Source organism: Carlito syrichta, unplaced genomic scaffold (genome assembly GCF_000164805.1).
Source record: "Carlito syrichta isolate Samal-C Ts95f unplaced genomic scaffold, Tarsius_syrichta-2.0.1 Scaffold316442, whole genome shotgun sequence".
Taxonomy (NCBI): Eukaryota; Metazoa; Chordata; class Mammalia; order Primates; family Tarsiidae; genus Carlito; species Carlito syrichta.
Genome location: NW_007260538.1, coordinates 685,594 through 701,004, shown reverse-complemented (window position 1 = coordinate 701,004; position 15,411 = coordinate 685,594). Strand labels below are relative to the sequence as shown.

The window sequence follows — 15,411 nt, the reverse complement described above, 5'->3', positions numbered from 1 at the left end:
CTCCAGATGCTGTCAGTCCTACCAAAGTGGGGTCTTGATCGGGTGCATGTGAACTTTTCACCTCCAGATCACCTGTAGGGTCACTGCCATGTCTGGGTCCTTGATTCAAGGCAGCATTTGGTGTGGTCTTATGAAGTGAGCGTTCTCCGGGGGTTATAAGCATGCAAGTGCAAAAGCCTTACTTCTGAAACCTGCTGCTTAAATTAGTGTAAAAGGTGGCCACATGTCTCCATGCAAGTGAGAAGGCCCAGGTGTACTCCCTTCTCAAAAAGTAAGCAATATACTTGCCGATTCTGTATCATGGAGAATTTCTCCCCCTGCATGGGAATGTTGTAACACCTGAGTCCATTTCTGGAGCTAAAGCCTCCAGTGTCCCAACACATTCCTTCGGCCTTCTTTGCCCTGGGCAGTTCCATCCATATGAGTGAAGGATGGAACTGATATGTTCCATCCTTTCCCTGACCGGGCCCCCCCTCAAGTCATTACCAACAACTTTCTGCGTTTTGCTCCTAGACTCTTTTTTTCCCAAGCATGGTGTCTGCAGGCTTAGGAAAACCCATAGCCCTAGGACCGCAGGATTCTTGCTTCTAGTCAGACAATTGTGGGAGATTTCTGTCTCTATGAATTGAGCTCCCTGGGCCACATCTGCAGCCTTGAAAGCACACCCTCACTTTGGCTTTCCTTCTCTACTTCCTCCCACTGCTCACTCCTCACTCCCGCCTCCTGCAAGTAAATTAGCTGCATCCAAGCCCTTGTCTCAGGCTCTGATTTGGGGGAATTCAAAACAACAAAATATCCGAGTTGTACAGTGGTGACCCGACATTGATCATTGTTGAAGAACTGTGAAGTTTGCATCTCAAGGAGTTTAGGATGAAACCTCATAAACCAATCCACTTTCAGCTAATCACCATCCTGGTCAACTTTATTAAGGCATAGGCACAGCCCATCCAACAACGTTTCGGTCAACGATGGACTGCATATAGGACACTGATCCCCAAAGATTATAGCACCATATTTTTACTGTGTCTTTTCTATGTTGTTACAGGTCGTGTCAAAAAAAATGTGTGTGCATTTTTGACGTTTGCTCAAAGATGGCGTTAATCAAAGGAATGCTTGTGTCACCATGCAACAGGATAGTCAAAAAAAATGGCAGAAGCTCAGTTGACCAAATGTCATACTGCATATCGCTACTGTAATTTAATTTAACTTTGAAACGTAATACATAGATAACATCTTTTAAAGTGTGTATACATTTTTTGAGCACCCCCCATATATGTGTAGATACATAAATAAGTACCACTGTGTTACAGTTGCCTCCGCTATTCAGCACAGTCACGTGATGTGCAGGTTTGTATCCCAGGAGCAGTAGGTTAGACCATACAGCCTAGGTATGCAGTAAGCTGGACCATCATCTGTGGTAGGTCACTCTGTGGTGTTCACACAGTGATGCGATCTCCTAGTGACTCATTTCTCAGCTTACACTCCCGTCATTGAATGACACATGACTGTACTTAGTAAGCAAGATAAACTGATTCTGGTTAATTTAAGTTTTTTTAAAAAAGAAATGTATTGAAAGAATTTGGGCTACCCCAGAGAATCTAAAAACTGAACAAGAAGGCCTCAGAAAGGGCATGAACCAGGACAGTGCTGGAGGCAGACCAGAGAAAATGGCACAGACTTTTCAGGTGCCACTAATGGGACAAATGAGAGACTGCCATTCTTGACTCGTGCCTTGAGTGAAATTCAGGTCCCTGGGAGAGAGAGTTCACTCGTTGTAGCTTTGGAGATGTCCGCCTACTCTTTGGCCAGGGGAGAGAGAGTGACTATATCCCACCAAGCTTCACACAGAGAAGAAAGGGAGAATTTTCCCAAAGGAAAATCGATGGTCTGTTATGCAAAAGACAAATGCTATCTCTCCCAGTGACTCATCCTTTTCCTTTAAAAATGTTATGAGGAAATCTGCCTCAATATGGAACTCAAATCTTATTTGTTTGAAAGTTCATACCTCCTTTCATATGTCCATATTAACAACCCCAAGTTACCTTTGGGCAAGTGTCCTAAGTAAAGTCAAGGCGAGCGGGACCGTTCGCTGTTATGTCCGTGTCTTCCAAATGCCCATTTCTCAAATGCGTCTCACACAGAATTAAGCCATGGGAACACATTGGCCAAGGGCAAGTGTCAGCTGTGAGTTGCTCTGGTGGGGTGGGCTCCCCTTTGCACCAGTGCCAGTCCCCAAGCCAATCGTCCCACGGCACAAAGGGACTGGGGTTTCCGTCAATGCTGCATTTTAATTATGCAACCATAAAGACAAAATTATAAACTTCACAGCAACTTGAATGGATTTAGAGTCTGTCACACTCAGTGATGTATCACAGAAACAAAGAACTGAGTACCACATGTTCTAACTCATAGGCGGACCCTAAATAATTACCGTACTACTACAAGAAAGGGATTGGCAGTAGTAGAAAACTGCCAGGGGAGGGAAGGGGTCACACTTCATCAATAAGGGTACCTAATCTCAAACCAGGTGATGTGGGGACCAAAGTGAAGCCCAAAACTTTACCTGTTCAATGACCATTTGTATACCTAACCCTGAATTATACCCTACATCTTTAAAACAAAAATTTTTTTTTAAAGTACACAGAGAAGAAAAAAAAAGAAATGTCTGCCCCTCTCTGTCCTCTCATGGGGTGCTCAGAGGTCATTGTGCTGCTTTGGTTTAGGGAGGGAGCAGCCGATGCAGCTACCATGACATTATTTTTCTTTCTTTCAACCTTATTCGTCTATTTTAACAGATATAGGATCATTTCAGAACCACATATTAACATGGCAATTGATCTCCTAAGAGGCCTTAGTAACACTGGAGGAAAAAAAAGGAATTTTTTTTTCTCATCACAAACAATAAGGCAATTTACCTTACTTGTTTCTGCTGAGGACCAATGAGTAATCATGAGCTTGTTTCCTTTCAGCTGCATCAGTTAGGACTGTGATTATCTGTGAGTAACAGAACTTGAAAAACAGTGGTTAAAATGAGTGAGATCTTAATTTCCTCTCAAAATGTATTTGAAAGTAGAAATCCAAGGCTTGAGTGACAACGCATCCAACATCCGGGTTCCTTTGGTTTTTTGGCTCAGTCTTCGTGTTTGTTTTCTTGGGCTGCTGTAGCAGAGTATCACACTTTAGTGGCTGAAAACAAGAGAAATGTCCTCCTTCACTGATCTAGAGGCTGAAAGTCTGAAATCAAGGTGTCAGGAGGGCTGTGCTCTCTCTTATGGCTCTGAGGGAATATCCTTCCTGCCTCTTTCAGCTTCTGGTGGTTGCTGCTATTCTGGATATTCCTCAGTTTATGGGTGGATCCTCTGGCTTCACCTTCACAAGGCCCTTTTCCTGTCTCTGTCTGTGTTTCCTTATAAGGACATCAGTCATTGGATTTGGACCCTTCTTAGATCCATAGGACCTCATCTCAACTAATTACATCTGCAAAGACTCTACTTCCATATAAGGTCACATTCTGAGTTTCCAGGTGGATGTGAATTTTGCACTCAACCCACTACAGTCACACTGATCTTTGTTTATTCATCAAACATTTGGAAGAGCACTACTAGATACCAGGTACTCTTCTAAAAACACTCTACAAATATTAACTTAGCAAATCTAGGGCAAGCCCAAGAGGTCTGTACTTATTATCCTCATTTTATAGCCGAAGAGGATTAGAAATCACGAGTTTAGGTAACTTGCCCAAAGCCACCCAGATGGTACTGCTAAAGCCAGAATTCAAACCCAGGCTGTTCAGCAAGAGATTCCCTGCTCCTAACCACCACACTGCACTGAAAGAGTGTGGCATTTAACCACATGCTCTCACCTCTGAATCACACGAGGCATTTCCAATGCCTAGTGAGCAGCAAAAAAGAAAAACGGCAAAGACAACCTTCAGACTCTATTTGGTTTTTCTTCTTGTTTGTCTGTTTGTTTAACAAACTCTTCTGAGTGCCTTACCAAGTGATTTTCATTTCTATCTCATGAACCAGAAATGTGTCACAGATTAAGAGTTGACAAAAAAATGTAGTCCTTTTACCTGGGAGTATTACAGTCACAAACAAAATTGGAAGGTTTTGTTAGGAAGAAAGAAAGGCAGGATGGATGTTGGGTGGACGATAAACCATCTCTAACACAGAGAACAATTTCTCAATGTGTTTAAGAAATTTCCCAATGTTATGTTTTAATCTGTCCATTATTTTCCTCATCTCTGCCTTCAAATTGATTTTCAAAGGTGAACATGAATAGGTGACTATGCTGATACTCAAAGCAGAAAATTAGGAGGGTAGAAGGGTGAGGAAATTTTTTTAAAATCCAAACAAAACAGAACCTTCTCTAATTCTTGTTCTAGTCCATCAGACCTCCACATGACAGAGCACCTCACAGTCACATCACAGTCGCAGCGGGCTCAGTCAAGGCCCTAATTATTCCCCTTGAACTATATCATGGCAGAGTGCTCTGGACTGGGTCTAAGTCCCACCCTCATCAGGAGCATTCTTCCAAACAGTAAGAGTCTGCTTTCCCTGCACACGCAGCTGGCTGGACATGCCAGGTAGTGGTCTACCCCAGAGCGGCTCTCAGGAGTTAGTGTATAAATACCCCCACTCCCTCACCCTCAATGGAATTGTTTTTAGGTGCATATTTCATAAAGTTTCCCTGCAGGGATATATGTATTTCATACTAGAGTTCAATATATTGAAACAGACAAACATTTACATACTGCTATCATTGGGATATTTGTTGCTCTCAAGCCTCTTGTTGAAATTTGGAATTGGAGCTGGAGCCTACTGGGAGGTGTTTGGGACTTTGGGATGGACCCTGCTTGAGTGGATTAATGCCCTCTCTGGCTGGGGAATAAGTGAGTTCTCACACTTATTAGTTGTTAAAAAGAGCCTGGCACCTACCTGCTTCTTCCTGTGTCCTCTCTCACCATGTGATCTCTGCACACGCCAGCTTTGTTCACCTTCCACCGTCAATGGAAGCAGCCTGAGACTCTCACCAGGTGCATTTACCGGTACTATGCTTCTTGTACAGCCTGCAGAACCATGAACCAAATAAATCTTTTTTCTTTTAAAATTACCCGGTCTCAGGTATTTCTTTATAGCCACATATCATGGACTAAGAGACAGAGAATATACGCTATCTTTCATAATGTGCATCGATCCCTGCAGGGGCAAGTCCTAGATGCCCACTGTGATGTCTGGCTTAAACTACATGCCTTGTTGACTGCCTCCTCTTCCCTGCATCCCTGCCACACTCCCCTACTGAAGTGTCCTGGACCTCCCACATACACTGCTCTTGAATCTTTGTTTCAGGATCTATTTCCAGGGTGACCCAAACTAAGGCATGGGTCATTTCTCCAGAAATATGGATACAGTTACGATTTCCCTATAGTAGATAAAAAATGAGTCAGATCCCAGGAAAGTGTCTATGGCCTCACTTTGGTGTTGGTACCTTTTCTCAGTGCCACTTCCAGCCTATATTCTCTGTTCTTCTACCTCCTCCTACTTCTGGAAAGCTTGACATTCTGCTGTGCTTTGTCAGAGACCCCAACCAGGGCACACATGACGCCCAAGTAGCAGGAAGGATGTATGGAGTGACCAGTATGGATTATAATTACCTGGTGACATGGAGATATGTTGTCTAAAGAGGTTCTCCACCTTTATTTCCTGGGCTCTGAGAGGCTGTCATAAGGTGAACCGATGGCTAGAAGGCAGCTGAGCTTTCAAGGGTTTTCTGGGGACCAATCATCAGCGCGGCTATCAATCACGTCTCAGACAAAGCTAAGGCTGTGCAAGTACTTCTGCCACTGAATGAGCATCTCCTTTGCCCTCTTCATGTCTGGAGACTTTCTGAGTTGCCCTCATCCCATTCACCTCCTGGAAAAAGCAAAGCTGTGCAAGAGGGAACATTCTTGACGTCATGGAATTGGAAATACACAGAGGAGGCAGGGAAATACCAAGGCTGAAGGCTCAGTCGCTAAGCCCCACTGAGATCTTGGGAGGCAGAGTGATGCGTGCTATTCAGAGGCAAAAACGACACCCGGACATACGGGTTTGCAGCTGTGCATCAGTCATTCCAGCCTCACTTCTCACCATGCCAACCTGAATGTGCAAACACAGTCAGGGCCTTTTGATGTGTATTGTTGGCACAGACATGCTCTTTACTTTTTACCAGGGAAGCACAAAATTGTTTTTCTTGCCACTGGTGTCCACAGCAACAACACTTCTCCCAGTCTGTGTTCTCTTTGTGATAAACCAGTTTGACCCACGAGTTCAAGAGTATGTCCTGCTCCCTTCCAAAGTGTGGCTTGTTCGTTTTCTGATCCTCACTCTCTGGACTAGAAAAATACACGTGGCCTTTTTTCTGCCCAGAGGCAGCAGGAAGGAGTGTCATATGCTGATTTTGCCCCTTCATGGTTTTGCTCTGTTTTCACCAAAAAATCAAATCAAATCAAGCTGGGAACTCACAGAGGATAAAAAGCAAAAATTGAATAGACATTAGGGCCTCTGAAGGATAATACATCTGCAAGCAGTTTAAGCCATGGTCTTTAAAATGGGAGCCTTCAAAACTGGAGTCTTGTCTTTTAAAATTAAATATATATATTTAATTAATTACCAGGATGCTGTGAGGAGATATCTATATCTATAGATAGCCAAAAAAGTATACACATTTTAAGAAAAGAAAAAGCTGTATTAAAATTGTAATACTCAATATATACCAATTTTAAAAAAGAGGTATATGAGTCATCTTTTGATTTCTGCAATTACAAGAGTGGTTCCCATCAGCATCCAGATACTTCTCCACTTCTCATGGTGAACTAAAAGTAATCCATTGATAACATCATTTAAAATGTATATGCATTTTTTGGCACCTGTGGTGTGTGTGTATCTCTCTCTCTCTCTCTCTCTCTCTATATATATATATATATATACACATATATATATATATATAAAACATATACATATATATAACATATACATATATAATATATATTATATATTACTGTCTCCAAAAATACATAATATATAATATATTACTATCTGCAAAAAAATGAGCTGATTATAGATGAACCTCATCCTATAAGGGAAAAATAAGATCTTATATAAGAAATAGAAAGTTAACATAAGGAAAATGGTTATGTAATTTTAGGATGCTAAACTTCTATTCCTTCTGCTGGCATGCTACTCACAGGCTCTTAAGATCTCACATGAAAATCAAAGTAACAAGAGTCTCTGCAAGCTTATTTCTCAAAGTGACGCCAATACAACTACTGAGCTTGCCATCTAGAAGGAAGATAAAGTGATCAAATGACTGTGAGTGAATGTACAATGACGCATCTTCACCGGCCCCCAGCACCCACGCAGACATTTTGTAATTATTTTATCAAGGATAGGACAGACAAGTTCAGATTCACAGAAGACGCACAGAGTAGCATGTTGATAAAAACACCTCTGAAGGACACCATCAGCATGTGGTGAACTGGAATTGAGCAAAGGCTGTTGTGAGCTGGGACTCGGAGATTGCACTTTACAGAGATGTGGGCTTATGGTAGGACTTCCATCTTCATGGGACAGAAAAGAGGATCTCTGCAGGGAAGAGTGAGGTGTGCTTGCTGGTCCTGGGGCTCTATTTTCTCTATCTGAGAAATGGGCTCTTAGGATCACCAGGGCCCCAATCAGTTCAAAATCACAAGAATCCTCCAAGAGGAGCTGAGGACGGGCACGGGTGCAATGGAGAGAGAGAGGGAGATGCAGAGCTCAATGTTGGGAAGCTCTACCTGAGAACTGAGCATGCACGAGGAAGGAATGGTGCCAGGTCTGAGGAGCTGGACAGCAAGGAGGTAGGGGCGTGTATCCCAGCCCCTCCCCAGCTGCACACTCAGTAGATACTTATTATGTGTTGGAGCTAGGTGCTGTTCCGGGAGCCGGGCAGCAGAAACAGAAGCAGCTCCATGAATCTGGGTGCAATGAAAGCAGGATTTGAATCTGGGCAGTCCATGCAGTAGCTACTCAAATAAGTTTAGACCTGGACATAACAATGAGAGAGAGATCATTGATTGAATAACTATACGTAAAAGCAAAATGACACCTGTGTCGGGCTACCACGGAAAGAGGTCCAGGATACTCTGAGCTCTGATAACAAAGACCTGGCCTGCTGGGCATCTCCAAGGACACATCTCTGGGCTGATCTAGGATGGAAGAGTTTGATGGCAAGGTGGGAATGTGCATGTGTGTCCTGTGTGCATGTGCCATGTGAGTCAGGGCATGGGGGTGTCATTGGAACCATGTAGCAGACATGTCTGGAAGCCAGGACCCAATAAGAGCCTGGAAAACCAGAAGGAATGGAAGACCAGGGTGACAGAGCATGAGGGTTCTCGCATAGCCCCTGCATGCCCTGCAGGGTGGCGCTGCTAATTCAGGCCCCTTTCCCAGCATCTCGCCCCTCCGGCTAGCAGCTGGCTGCTTGCATTGAAACCATTATGTATGTTTAGACCTGTTTGAACTCTGCAGGGCTTGGGAGCCAGACTTCCAGAGTTCAAATCCCGTCCTCGCTGTGTAAGTGACAGACCTCTCTGTGCCGTCTGTAAAATGAGAAGAATAATACTGCTTATCTTGTCAGGATGCTGTGAAGATCCATGAGTCAATCCTTGTGAAGCATACTCAGTCTGCCCTGCCACCTCCTCACTCTGTGTCCTTCCCTATCACAGTTCCCCTGCAGAAATCCGGGTAAGGACAGAATGTTCTCTCTTGGCCACCAGGGTTGCCTCCTAAGCCCCATTCTGGTCATCCTGCTGTGTAAGCCAGGCTACCGGAGCCTGAATAAAAAGACTGGCGCCATGTGTAGGGAAACTGAGGGAGAGCAGGTTGTATGTTCTCGGGTCAGGTGTTTCAGGAGGGACGTAACAGGAGGGTGTGCTTGCTCTTGCAGGAGGCAGAGATCCTGAACACCGCCATCCTCACGGGCAAGACGGTGGCCGTTCCAGTGAAGGTGGTCTCAGTGGAGGAGGATGGCACTGTGACGGATCTACTGGATTCTGTGGAATGTAGATCATCTGATGAAGATGTGATTAAGGCAAGTTGGCACCTCCCTGCTCTGCGGACACCCGCTGTGTGTCAGTGTCAGTGTCCCCTCTGGGTCCCATGGGGTCTCTCCCACCCCGCTCTGGTGATCCTGCCTCTTAAATCAGGAGACGCTCCCGGGCACAAAAAAATGGGACAGAATTAGAAACGGCTCTGGCCAGTGACTCGGGGTCCGTGAAGCATTCCCTGGACTCTTTGGGCCTGCTGACCCCCTTGGCCTCTGCCCATGGTAGGAGGCAGGGACCACCACCCAGGTAGAGGTTACTGTCCACCGGCCCCCAGGCTGGTAAGGGGGGAAGGGTGAACAGAGCCTAGATGGATACGTTCGTGACCACACCTGGAGAGGATTTTATGGAGCAAAGTGTTCGTGTAAAGTCAGTGGTGGCATGAACTATGCGGGCACTCCCAGCTCTGATTTATACTGGCCCAAGAGTATGCAGAAGGCATCACGCTAACCTCCCATGCCCGGCCAGCAGAAGGTAGTGAGCTGGGGACATGGGTGAGCTGCTCTCGCCCCTCCTTCCTTTCTTCCCTCCGGCCTCTCCTTTCTCTTCTTAAATGCAAAAATAGTTCCATACACGGGCACACAGGGAGGATGGGCTTGTCACGCTGTTACCACCCACTCCAGAGCAAGCTGCAGTGACAAGTACCCCCAGAGGTGCCTTCCTGCACATGCCTGGAACCACGAGGAAGGCCACAAAGTCTCAAGAGAACCCTATCTCCTGGGCCCCGGCAGGGCCAGGGCCCAGAGTCCTCTCAGCCAGGACAGGAGAGTGGACTGCCAGGGAGGGTTGCTGCCCTCTTGGAAAGCAGTCGACAAATGCATACTAAGTCTCTGAGGAGGATGAGATCCTGTTCAAGGGGTCAGGGCCACACAATGAGTGTCAGCATCCCTGTCCTTGAGCTCAGAGAGAAGACAGGGGTGTGAGAAAACATCGAGGTGGCGGGAGGTGTGACGTCACACACCACTCCCATCCGTTCACACAGAATCTGCTTCACACCAGCTCATGCCAGCGCCTCCCTGGTGCTCAAGCCGGTCTCTGGCTCTTGCTTGGTTTCTCTCCTCTCTCTCCTCACATCCAGTCCTTCAGCAAATCCTGTTGGCTGTGCCTTTGTGGTGGTTTCCAGATCCTTCCTCCCTCCACGGCTCCTGCCACCACCCCCATCCAGGTTGCAAAGTAATCACCTCCATCAAAGGGCTAACTCCCTCCTCACTGTTTTCCTTGTGCACACCCCCTCCTCTCTCGTGATCCCCTTTCAGTGACAGCCAGGGTGGTCAAAGGAGATCTGATTATGAGAGCCCTCAGCTCAGCTCCACTCGCTGTCCTCACCCTGGTAACCTCCATACCGATCACGGGGCCCACAGAGAGAGAGTTTGACGGAAGAAATATGACATAGAAATGGGTAGATCAGTTGGGTGACTATGGTTTATGATAATCTATCGTGCATTTCAAAACAGCTAGAATTCCAACATTCTCAGCATAAAGAAAAACTAAGTATTGAAGGTGGTGGATATCCCAGTGACACTGACTTCATCTTTGCAAGTTATAGGAATGTATTCAATTATTACATGGACTCCGAAAATAAGTACCTCTATTATGTATCAATTTTTTAAAAAATGTTTTAAGAACACATTCACCGGCTTCCCATCCTCAAAAAAAAAAAAAGCCAAAATGTTCACAGAGACAGGGAGAGTCTCACCCAGGCAGCCACACCTGCCTGAAGCTGACCTCACTCTTGGCGTGGGCCCTCTGGCTCTCTCCATTCCAGACACACTGGGTCTTGCCCCTGTCCCCGGCTCCTAGTTTCCTCCCTAGATCTTCTCCTCTTGAGGACTTTCCTGGGCAGCAGTGGTGACATCTTCACAGCACGGCCTCTCCCCTCCCTGCTCAATTGTATTCTTTTGTATCTCACACGTATCCCACATGTTTATTTATTCACATGTAGTTCTCTCTATTTTTTTATTTATTGTATTATTCATGTCTGTCTGTCCTCCCTGGGAGCTAAGCTCCCTGAGAACTATCTGTCCACTCTGTTCACTGCTGTGTCCCCACCACTTAACAACTGTCATGTGAAAAGAAAAACTTCAGACAAATTACATTTAACAGAGTTTTTATTATTATTATTATTATTATTATTATTATTGAGTCAGCGTCTTACTCTGTCACCCAGGCAAGGGTGAGGACAGAAAATTCTCTCTCAGCCACCAAGGTCACTGGGATGGTGCATGATCATGGCTCACTGTAGCCTCGCCCTCCTTCTGCCTAGCCGCCCGAGTAGTTGGGTCTGCAGGTGTGCACCACCACGCATGACTAACTTTTAAATTTTTGGTAGAGATGAGGTCTTGCTATGCTGCCTGGGTTGGTCTCCACCTTTTGGGCTCAAGCAATCCTCCCGCCTCGGCCTCCCCGAGTGCTGGGATCACAGGCGTGAGCCACCACACCTGGCCACATTTAACAGAGTTTAGTTGAACAAAGGATGATTCTGGAATCTGCAGCTTCCAGACCAAAACAGGTTCAGAGCGACTTGAGGTGCCACCCAGCTGGCATGACATTGATGAACAGGAACAAGAGCCAGGCACAGAAGCAGCGGGTTTGGCTACAGCCCCTGCCTCCCCCGGTTTGAATAACTGATCACCTAAGATTGGCTGAAACTCAGTGATTGGTATAACAGCAGGTGACAGCCTGTTTACACATCTAGTTGGGGTACGGTCACTTTGCATGGAAGACCCCTAGGCCCGACTCAAGCTATGTGAGGGACAGCTTTAGGCTAAACTTAATTGAACTCTTGGCACCTAGCAGGTGCTCAGCAAACGTTTGTTGAATGGATGAGCCATATGGTGGCACACAGGAGACACGAGAGAGAAGAGACATCACCGAATCACTCCAGGATTGTCAGGGCAGGTAAGCCCTGCAGGATGAATAGGTGTCATTCTGCTGGATGCTCAAGATGGGAAAGTACATTGCCGGCGGAGAGAATGGCATCAATGAAGGTAATAGGAAATGTACTTCATGGGTGTGGCCACACTTCTGGCTTCCAGGGGCGGCCATGTGACTCGAGCGGCCAATCAGAGCGCCGTGTCCTTCTGGACATGCCATTGGCCCAGCAGGGAGTCACCCAGTGTCCAGTCACAGCCAAGGAGGTGCAGTCTGGAGACCTTGGCGGGATGTCTCGGAAATGAAGTGCTTCCTCCCCCTTTGCTCTTGAGGGTGACTTAGAAGCCAGTCTTGGAAATACAGGAGATGCGAAGAAAAGTGGAAAGCCATGAGTGTCCTGTTTCACATCTCTCAACAGGCCTCGCTGCTCAGGAACCAAAACCCACTGCCCACACAGCCGTTACCACGCTGCTGTGTGGACCACAAGGGTTGGCAGAGCCCCTCGCTCCGTAGGATGCCGTGGTGTCATCTGGAGGCCCTTGAGAAGGAAGCCAGTGGCTCTCAAGGAGGCGTTGCAACCCCCATGCAGGCCTGGGCCTGAGAAGGACTTCCCCTAAAGCCCTCAGGCTTTACACCTTTTCTGCTGTCTCTTCTCTCCCAGACAGAGGCCCCACAAGCTCTTGTGGCCTTCCATCTCCACGGAAAGCTGCCTCAGGAAATCCCCTGGAAAATTCATTCTCACCGAACTGTAGATTGCAGAGCCGGGTGGTCTTGTGCCTCCCAAAGAGGACTGCTTCTTCCAGAAGGCAACAGACCCCTAGTGGAAGCATTTCAGGTGTCAGCGATAATGTTCGTTGTGATTCTTGTGAGTTAGGAATAATGGAAAACCCCACCCACGACAGCATAAGGTTAAAAAAAAAGGGTCGCATCATTAAAAAGGGCACAGAGCTGGGACTAGTTTAAACGTGCTTTGTTTAGAGCCTCCAACTATATCCCCTGGACATTCCCACCCTCCCTTTTTCTCCCCTCTGCCTTCTCTCCCCACTTCCCTCTCTCTCTTTCCTCTCCTCTCTCCCCTTTCCCGCTCTCTTCTCCCCACTTCCTTCCTTCCTATCAGCACAACAGCACTCTTTCTTCTGGGTGAGTTTCATTCTCACAGAGTCTGCCCTTATGGGAGCAAGATAGACACCCTGCAACAGGTTCAAGTCCAACAGGAAAGAAGACGTGCCTTCTACGACCTTTCCATATAGATCCAGGATATGTGCTTATGGGACCTCTTTAGGTCACCCTCTATCCTTGAGCCCAGCATGACACCTCAGGGACTGAAACATGCTGGGTGTCCAAATCCTGAATCATCTCACCTGCATGTGGGCTCAGTAAGGAGTCTGGGGAGGGAGTGTCCCCAGGGCTGATCTGTGAGCTGTCGTAGGGTGCATGCAACAAAAGCAGCACATGGTTCCTGCAGCCACTTAAGAGTGGGACAGCCTCAGGGTTTTAAGAACCCACAACACAGAGTGGCAGGATGGCTGGCTGCTCTCATCGAAAGTCAGCCACTCGTCACACACTGGGAAGATGGCGAATTTGGCTCAAGAGCTACTCCTGAAAAGTTTGCCAAGATTTGTGTTGTTGTAGTTGCCTCCATGCACGGGCTCAGGTGTTCATTAACAGGTCCTAAATAAACCCGTCTTTTTATCTGCCTGATGTCTCAGAAATGTCCACTGACAACAATCACAGGTGGCTCCAGCCCTAGGAGATCAGGCTGAACCCAGCGAGCCTGCTGTATCTGAGGACATCTGCACAGCACCAGGGCCACCTCTGCCTGGAAGCCAGGTGTCACAAAGCTTGACTGATTCCCCAAGGCCGATCAAAGCCGACATTATTTTCTGTGAGAGCAGCAAACTGCTGTGAAGGGAGGAAGTGTAATTTCGGGACGGGAGTAGACACGTCACAAGCCGAGTAAACAACTGGGCAGATGAGAGCGCAGGAAAGGCAAATGTCTTGGAAGCCATTTCAGCATCCCTGGCGGGGTACTTGGCATCCACCCACATGGCCTGGCTGTCTGCATGGTCGCCTGTTCCTGAGGAGAGGACCTGGGACAGGCTCACTTTGGGACTGGCTCCCTCTGCCATTCCCTCTCCACAGCCAGACTGGACGCCCAGTCACCTGAGCACCTGCAGAGCTGGCCTCTGGGAGGCAGCATCCTCCTGAGTCCCTGCTTTTGTCCTCATCCTGCAGCTCCATATTCCTCACCTGCTTTTCTGAACCCGCCCCAAGAGTTTAGCCAAATGGCTTCTGTTGTCCAGCTAAGGATTCGAGAAGCTGCAGGGATTTGGGCTTCTGCCGCCTCCTTTGAAGACTCTTCTGTGTCACCTGCAGGAAGAGCAAGAGCAGTAAGCAGACTGATCCCATATCACAACACCCTCCATTTGGGAGTGGGGCACCTTTGGTACACGAACACGGGAGATGCACTTTTTACGAGTGAATGAAGGTATCTCAGACCCTTCTCTTCGGCAGGGGCAGTGGGTTAGACTGACCTTCCAAGAGGCATTTTTTTTTTTGAGTTGAAATGTCACTCTGTGGCCCAGGCTGGAATATATTAGCATGCTCACGGCCACCACAGCCTCGACCTGCTGGGCTCAGGCGATCCTTCTGCCTCAGCCTTCCAAGTAGCTGGAACCACAGGAATGCACCACCATGCCCTGCTAATTTTTTTTTTTTGATTTATTGTAGAGATGAGGTCCCGCCAAATTGCCCAGGCTGGTCTGGAACCCCTGGACTCAGGTAGTCCTCTCGGCTCGGCTGGCCATGTGCTGGGACAACAGGCACTTTCTTCACTCCATCGTGGCGGCAAAGGGTAACCATTTGGGAAGTGCGTCCTCACTGTTGGGTTAGAATCTACAGCTGTAGAGTGGGGAGAAACCACCGGCTGGATATGGAGCTGGGCCGCATTTGTCTCCCTCTCGTCCAAGTGGATGAGCCATGGCACATGAACTTGGGGACTATGACGGTTCTTTCATCATAGCATTCTACTTGGACATGGTGTTGCTTTCCTGAAATGGACTTGACTGAGAGTGAACGAATCAGTTTATGGAGAACAACATCCCTGCTTCCCATACACAGGTCCATCCTGAGGGCTCCTCTCCTTCTATATTAGTCTGTCCGTTCCTAAAACCGAATATGCCATTTTGGAATCACTAGTGGGTCATTTAGCTCCCGATGCAGGTTAAAGGTAGACAGAGGTGTTATAGCAACCATAAAATAGAGACAGTCGTGTTTTAATATTTGCTGGACATTTACTTATAGCAGGTTAGCATTTGCTGCTTGAATCCTCACAACCCCATGAAGTATTTTTATCATTTATAGTTTAAATATTTGTTATTTTATTGTAAATTGACCATTTGTCATTGTGTATATTT

At 47.0% G+C, this 15,411-nt stretch overlaps 1 protein-coding gene across 1 annotated transcript in view; it reads left to right on the top strand.

Annotated features, from left to right (window-relative positions):
- Positions 1–15,411, top strand: part of TMEM132D (transmembrane protein 132D) — a 636,541-nt gene that overhangs the window by 490,336 nt on the left and 130,794 nt on the right. The window contains exon 5 of the mRNA XM_008074438.2: positions 8,968–9,111. Within this exon, the coding sequence (XP_008072629.2) occupies positions 8,968–9,111 (144 nt within the window). The remainder of the gene's footprint in view (positions 1–8,967; positions 9,112–15,411) is intronic.